We start from the raw sequence: 8,171 nt of genomic DNA on the forward strand, positions 1-8,171 counted from the left end.
AAACTCGCGAGTTTAAGGCCGAGTCACCGAGTTGCGAAAAAATGGCCCAAAACGGTGTGTTCCATTGTGATTAGGGTTTCTTTCACGCTCACGATGCCATCTTCCTCACTGCCGTCAAGCCTCCTCGTTGTAGCGCACCACGCTTTGCATCGTCGTCGTACCTCGCCGCGCTTCATCGTCGCACCTCCCGCTGCTCTTCGCAACTCGCCGCGCATGTACGTGCTACTGCTGCGGTGGATTTTTAGGGTTATGACAAATTGGGTTTACGGTTAGGGTTGTTTAAATTAGGTTTGGGCTTTTTTAAATTGGGCTGGGGTTTCTCAAATTGGGTTGGGGCAGATTGGATTTTTTTTAAACATTTAATAGAGCATGAGATGAATGGGACTTTTAAACTCAATAATATTTGTATAGTTTTAGTTATTTTGTTGGTGTATGAATTTGTTTATTTCAATATTATGGAAATTGTATCATGAATTTTTCTTTTTTGTTAAATTTTTTATGGATTATAGTGCAAAAGAAGATTAGTTGTTTGTTTTATTATATAACAGATTTCACACTTTTAACTTGTTTATAATAACTTTCGTTGTATAATATGGTTTACTTTTAATTTGTATACAACTCTTTCTTAAATTATGTTTTGGAGTTCATTCCTATTTAGTTTGATTGAATTTTGAGTATTTATAAGCAGATTTGAAAATTGTTTATAAATAGATCAAAATACCATTTAAAATAGGTATTAATAATATATATAAAAATAGCCACCAAAACTGATTTGGTGGCTGATTCTAAACAGTCGTTGTTTAGCGACCGAAATAGGATTGGTCGTTGTAATTAAAAGAAATAATATTTAGTCACCAAAATATATTTGGTCATTATAGGTCTCTAATTTTTCCATCCAATTATCCACTGAAAAAAATTTGGTTGCTATAGGTCTTCAATTTAGCCACCGAATTAAAGAAACACCCTATTTCTTGATGTTTGGAGTGATGAATTTAAAATTTTGCATAGAAAGTTTACCTATTAACTTAGACAACTTAAATATGATGTTAACAACTTTAGTAAAAAAAACAGGTTGTGAACTATGTTAAAATTAGTTATTTTTTAAGTAACTAAAAATTATTTAAAAGGACACCTTTTAACAAAATTAACAATGTTACTCTTAATATATTAGAAGAATAAGTTTCATTAACGTTTAAAACATAAATGAACAAAATAAAGAAAGTTGAAAAGATAAAACACTGCATCAGATTTCTACAAATAAAATATAAGGGGATTGTTTTTAGGTATTTTAGTCTTACGGTATTGAATCAATTTCAACAAAATTAATTGACAAATTCTTCCTACACCCAATATTCAACCTGTACCCAACACAATTTTAAAATTCAAAAATATCCTTTATTCTAAAAATAAAAATCCAAAATTAAAAATAATACATTCTGAAAAAGTAGATCAAAAAAGTTTTTTGTGTTCCAGAAATAAAAATCTGAAAACAAAAAATCAAAAAGCCCATTCCAAATAAAAAAATCCATAATACAATAAGAGTATTTTCGTCTTTTTAATTGGAATTGGGTGCAGTTATATAATGCAGAATCAAATGCCAAATTAGTTTTAACAAACTCCAAACTACATTGCCTTAAAGGCCGGGTTTTATTTCTTACTACACCCCATAATTACCAAGTGCATCTCATACTAAGAGAAAAAGATTAAAATATCATTCTTTCTATATTGTGTTGCTCTTGCTTTTCTCTATACTTTTGTTCTCCATTGGAAAGGAAGATGAAGGAGAAAGAGAAGTTTCAGAAGTTATCATTTAAGTTTAGACTTGTTCAAAAAGTTTAGGGTTTAGGGTTTCAAAATGTATTTTACATATTATGGATTATTCTAAAAATCTTATTTCAAAAATTTTATTCTAAAAATCAGTTTTGAAAATTATATTTTGAAAATGTCAAAAATTTATTCTAAGAACAGATAATTTTGAAATTACTTTTATTAAAGGTAAAAATGATCAAAATTGGTGAAGTGTAATTAGAAAACTCACTTTTATTAAAGATAAAATGGTCAAAACTAGTGAAGTGCAGTTAGAAATTACGAGGGTGTAGGAAGAAAAAGCCTAAACGCCGTCATGAAGTGTTGTGTTCGAAAACGCCATTGTAGGTGCATCACTCTGAGGCAGTGAACTGTGAAGAATGAGCGGAAGGAAGCATCATCCTGTAAATTGAAATTGAGTTAGTCATCAATTTTCTTCAGCAATTTCATTACAAATGCACCATTTTCTTAGTTATAGGTTAACAACTAGAACCCCCCACTTTGGTTTTCTCTGCCACAATGCGGTTCATTTCTTCATTTCAAGAACTCTATCTGTATCAAACACAAATCACCAAAAAAGTTACACCTTTAACGTATATGACATCATCAACTCATCTGGGTTGTCCTCAGAAAAAGCCCTGAAACTCACAAAAAGGTTGGAATTGAAAAAACCAGATGGGGCAAATGCTGTAATTGATCTTCTCAGGAACTACGGGTTTTCTGATACCCACTTACATAGCCTTGTAAAGAAAATCCCTTCTGTGCTTTTGTCAAAACCTGAAAAGACCCTTTTGCCAAAACTCAAGTTCTTCCATTCTATTGGGTTTTCAACCACTGACCTTCCTAGATTCCTCATTGGAAACACTTCATTTTTGAGTTCTAGCTTGGACAAAACTATTATCCCCCGTTACCAGATCATCAAGAGACTAGTTCACAGTGATAAGGAAGTGGTTTCCACCTTGAAGCACGATAGGTGGCACGTCAACCGTGGAAATTTTCTGAGTTCAGTTCAAAATGTTGGGACTTTGAGACAGCTTGGGGTGCCTCAACATTCCATTTCCTTCCTTGTAACCAATTTTCCAAGTGTAACATTTATGAATCATTCGAGATTTGTTGAGGCTGTGGAGAAAGTGAAGGAAATGAGGTTTGATCCTTTGAAAGTAAATTTTGTGGTGGCACTCCAAGTGTTTGCAAAGATGAGTGAAGCAATGTGGAAATCAAAATTAGAGGCTTTTGAGAGGTGGGGCTGGTCCACTGATATCTGTCTTTTAGCTTTCAGAAAGCATCCTCAGTTTCTGATGTTGTCAGACAATAAGATTATGAAAATATTAAGCTTCTTGATGAAAGATATGGGTTTGCCAGTAGAACACATTGCTGGATGCCCCGAAATTCTTAAATGCAACTTGGAGAAGACAGTTATCCCTAGATGTGCAGTTGTTAAGCTTTTGAAGTCAAGGGGTTTGATAAAGAGTGATTTGAAAATAAGTACCTTCATCAAGATCAGTGAGAAAGTGTTTTTGGAGAGATATGTGACCCGATTTCAGAAAAATGAACCACTAGTATTAGATGCGTACAAAGGTCAGAAGTCAATTGATCTTATATACATACCTTAATTTGGAACATCTTATTTGCTGTACTTCATTGTTGAAATTGACTTTTAATTTTGTGGCTTTCATTTTATGCTTGATGTTTTGTACTGATTTTTAGCAATGCCAAATAACTAGTATGTTACATCACTTAAGAGCTATCTTCAATTCTACTTCCAAGTTGTGGTCATTTTGATTAGGCAAAGCACATTAAATGAAGAAGATTCACTTGATCTTGTCGTCCTAGGAGAATATTGATAAATTGCTTTTTTCTGTCGGAAGAACTTGAACTATTTGGGCGAAAATTTGTTTCAACATATGTGAATAACCATGCTATTAACTTTAAAGATGTCATCACTAGAATGTTGCTAACCTTTGAGGCTCGAGGAAAGCATGAACAAAATATATTTCTTTTTAAGAACCACTCTAGAGTTTTAGCATTCTCCAATCCATAATTTATGGCAATGCCATAATACTCTCTACAAGTTTGGTATACTGCTCTTTCAGCTGAGGTTTTTGCTTTGTTTTGCTAGCTTGTAAGTGTTCACATTAACCTGATATACTTTTGGATTTGAAATTCCATTTGTAATCTCAGAATCCCTATCAGTTGTTATATTGTTATTTGACAAATATAATTAATTAATCAGCAGCTAATGTGCCTTTTTTTTTTTTCCTTTCATTCATTTGATGAACAAAGGTCCTTATTTTCGTATTCCATTAATGAAGATTTAAAAGCAGTATTTGGCTATATATGCTACCAAAACTGAGACGGCACTAACATTGATTCTAATATATTTTATGTTTTTTGGTAGTATCACACATGGTGAAGTTACTATTAGTAATGTTTCAACAATACTATATACTAGTGTGACAGCTAGAATAAACTTGACGATGATATTACACCTTGACTTATCTCAATTATAATTTTGGTATGCCTATATGTATTTTACTTCTGACACCCATTAGATCTGATAGACTATTGGAAGCTTAATTCTTGTCCTGGACATAGACAATAACTAATTTTGACATGATTTGTTTGTGGAAATATTTTTTTGACAGCTTTATAAGAGAGCTTTTGAAAGAGAAATTGTTTCCTTAGAAATAATCTGGAACAAACATGGACTTTGTTTGTTTACCTTCTTATTGGTGGCACCAAAAAGATAGTGGAAACACTTCAGTGAATCAATTAGTACCCACATTAGTACTTATTATAGGTTGTTTGCCTTGTGCTCCTATATAGATGTTAGTAACCATGGTATGGTATTCTAACACTACCTGAATAGATATTGTTCTTGTAATCCTTCTTCTTTATCTATAAAAAGAAACTCTACATGATTGTTTTTCTTTAGTAGCAATTTTTTCACTACCAAAAGTCTATCTATTTTGATGCACCATATGCTAATATTGTGCTTTGTTTTCGGGTAGGAATTGGGCCTCTAGTGTTTTGAAATTTGGATTCTCCTTGTTGTGCTTTCAACATCGGCATTGTATATTTTTGTTTCAGAATTGGCTCTTTGCAGTCTTTAGTTCTTCCATAACAATAACAAGAATATATTGGAATTGTGCCTTTTTAACAAAAGTCATTTTAGTTTTTGGAATGTATGAAACTTGTTATCCGTGTATCTTTCAAGGATTTTCTCTACTCAATCTCTCTCTACCAATATTTTTCTTGTGGACATAAATTAATAAACCATCCATTAAAAAAATGCTTACACTGAGAAGAGGAAGAGTGGTAACAAAACACTAGAGACTCATGGAAATTGTCAACAATGTTTGTTATTATACCATCAAGAAGATAGTAGGAGAAATATGGGAACTATCCATAGATTAAACTATAATAAAGAGGGGACTTGATATGATTCCAGTAACATGATGGAGATATGATATGAACATGTTATGGATTCAACAAGAGTTGGAATATGATTAGCCCCTTTTCAAGAATTTGATCAATGTTCTTAACATTCAAGAACTCACCAAAACACAAGTAACCAAGCCAAACTCACATAGAAACCCATTTTGAACAACAAACCCATGGATAGAAATTCAAGAACACAACATATAACAATTATACCCATGGAGAACGTGACCAAAACAGCAAGAACAACCAATTTGCACCAATTAAAATTGAATATAAGTGCAACAAATGAAAGAGGAGATCATAAGGAAGAGATTGCACTGATTGAAAGTGAAAACAAACAAGTAGAACAAAAATGGACTTATGTGGATGAAACTCTTGGAATGTGCACGCCACTTGAAGGATGGTTGGCTTCAAGATGAGTGTTGTTGCCGCCACTTGAGAGCCCAAGAATTCACTCAAGATAAGACTAGAAGAGAAGAAGACACAAGTCTCTCTCTCACTCACCAATTTGGTAGAGGTTCTTCACTCTAAAAAATCAATCTTATTATTTCAAAGACCTAAGCACCCCTTTTATAATTGAGAGGGCTGGTCACAAAGTACAAGAGAAGCTTTTGAAAGGTCACCTTCTAACTCCTTCTATTCTAGCACCTAAAGGAGTGTGAAGAGACAACTTTCTAGATTTTTCCTAAAACTAGCGCCTAAAGTGCTATACAATGGAGGTGTCTTTAAGGTTTCTCTCTTTAGCACATCCTAAAGCTATTCTATATTATTTACAAATTTATACAAAAGAAACTATAAAGAGAGATATTAATTGGAGCCCATTCTTGAATGCTTGTAGTCTTCTTGTTGGCTTTAGGCTTGGTCCTCTCTTTATTTAATTCTTCTTTAATTTTTTAGAAGACTAGAAGGAAGAACTTTAAATGCTTGGGTGGATTACCTCTTCCTGCATTAGTGAAGTCCTCTCTTACTTGAAATTCATCAGGACTTGTATAAATAGGAAATAGGGAAATTTAATGAAGTATTTTATCTTTGGATTGAAAATTACAAAAGTGAAAAAGTGTGGGTGATGGAAGACTTGAAGTCAAGGGATCAACAACTAGGACTATGGTTTGAGGGATCAACAACTAGGACTATGGTTTGACGGATCCAAGAAGACTAGGCCTCCATTGATATCAGTAAGCCTAAGATACTTCATTCAAATTCAACTTGTAAAATACAATGGGTAGACCTCCTATTTATAGGTGAACGAGTCTTGGAAAACAAGCAAGAGGGGTAGGATGGGAAAAGGGAAAAAAGACTACATCCCCTATTATGCTAAAGACACCTTATTCTAGTCTATTTTTGCTATTTGGACCCCTAAAGTGAGCCCAAAATTATTTACAACATATTCTATCTCTTAAGAAGACCAAAAGGAAGAACAGTTGGTGCTCTCGTTTATGCCCATCTCCTCTGGTCGGGTCCATGAGATCCTTGGTGGGGTCTTGAATTGTTTGTTGAGATGACGGCTTGCCATGTGTTTTGTCTTTTGCTTCCTTGGTCATCTTCATAGCTACTTGGTTTGTATCAATTTCTTTGTGAACTTTAATTTTAGGTTGCCTACTTGTTTGGACACTTTTTGAATTCATCTACATCTCTTTTTTAGCTTTTTAAATTGAGTTTTATTGATCTCTTTTTTAGCTTTTTAAATTGAGTTTTATTGATTTACTTTCCTTGACCTATTGAAGTGGAATTCTTATTTGGATTTATGTGTTTCCATTTTAGATTAACTAACCTCTGAAGGTAGCATTCTAGAGGAAGTGAGACTGAAAGAAAAAGTGTTATCCTTGGGAGACTCTACAAGCCAAGAAGCAATGAGAGTTAAACACTTGGAGAGGGTTGAGAGATACACCATTACTTTCTTCTTTTAATTTGCTTTATTTAATTTTCTTGTAATTCGAACTTTAACTTAGGTGTCTTGAAGGAATTTTTGGTGTTCTTCTATCTCCCAAGTGTTGACTTCCTTGTAATAGAAACACGTGTAGACAGTGAAAATGTGTTGAAGCTCACAAGTACTAACAAGTTTTCATCATTAAGCATTACCTAGTTTTTTTTTTCTTTTCAAGCTCACATGTAGGCATAGTAACTTAGTAAGTTCCAAAGTCTTGTTACTTAGAGTCTGAATTAGGTTAGAGTCTTTGTCTTAGCAGTGAGTAATTGTGAAAATTCAAAATGTCTAGACATCCTTCCACCATAGTGGAAGTGATTCAAGTTCTTTTCTTAAGAGTATAACACGTTTGACTCAAGAACTTAAATCACTAAAGTTATGGAAAAAGGAAAAAGTTTTGATGAAAGAAAAATAAAAGATTGAAATTGAAGCTAACCTTGTCATTATTGAGAAGGAAATTAGGGTTTTGAAACAAAAAGAAGAAAAAGTTCAAAACAAAAGTAAAATCGAGGAAAGAGTAGAAACAATTCCACTAGAGATTGGGGGCACCCAAGATGAGGATTGTTTGAGGATTACTGAATTTTATCAATCATCCCCTAGAAGGCATAGAAGGAAAACAAATCCTAGAGAAATTAGGGTTGCCCTCCCTCACATTTGTGGTAAGGATGATATAGAAGTCTACATTGATTGGAAATGAAGGTAGAACAACAATTTGCATGTCACCAAATAAGTGAGGAAAGTAAATTACCCTTAGATACCTAAGTTTTTAGGGATATTCCATGTATTGATGGACCTTCCTAGAAAGAGAAAGACATCTCCACATTGATCGTCCAATCCAATATTGGAATGATTTAAGAAATGCAATGAGAAAGAGACATGTTCTCTCATATTATAATCGTGATAAGCTTCAAAGGCTTCATCTAAAGGACATGAGTGTAGAAGAATATAAACAAAATATGGAGTTATACATGATGAGGGTTGGGATAAGGGAGGTTGA

At 33.4% G+C, this 8,171-nt stretch overlaps 1 protein-coding gene across 1 annotated transcript; it reads left to right on the plus strand.

Annotated features, from left to right (window-relative positions):
- The first annotated feature begins 2,137 nt into the window (after positions 1 to 2,137).
- On the plus strand, positions 2,138 to 7,317 carry LOC137831105 (transcription termination factor MTERF15, mitochondrial). The gene is made up of 2 exons (XM_068638641.2): positions 2,138 to 3,384; positions 7,012 to 7,317. The coding sequence occupies exons 1-2, from the start codon at positions 2,262 to 2,264 to the stop codon at positions 7,014 to 7,016; spliced, it is 1,128 nt and encodes a 375-aa protein (XP_068494742.2). The 5' UTR covers positions 2,138 to 2,261; the 3' UTR covers positions 7,017 to 7,317.
- The last annotated feature ends 854 nt before the right edge of the window (positions 7,318 to 8,171 follow it).

The sequence above is a fragment of the Phaseolus vulgaris genome, chromosome 6 (assembly GCF_051622355.1).
Source record: "Phaseolus vulgaris cultivar YP4 chromosome 6, ASM5162235v1, whole genome shotgun sequence".
Classification (NCBI taxonomy): domain Eukaryota; kingdom Viridiplantae; phylum Streptophyta; class Magnoliopsida; order Fabales; family Fabaceae; genus Phaseolus; species Phaseolus vulgaris.

What these genes read in the sequence shown, in the direction of transcription:
- LOC137831105 (XM_068638641.2), top strand. Translation starts at nt 2,262, where the DNA reads ATGCACCATTTTCTTAGTTATAGGTTAACAACTAGAACCCCCCACTTT.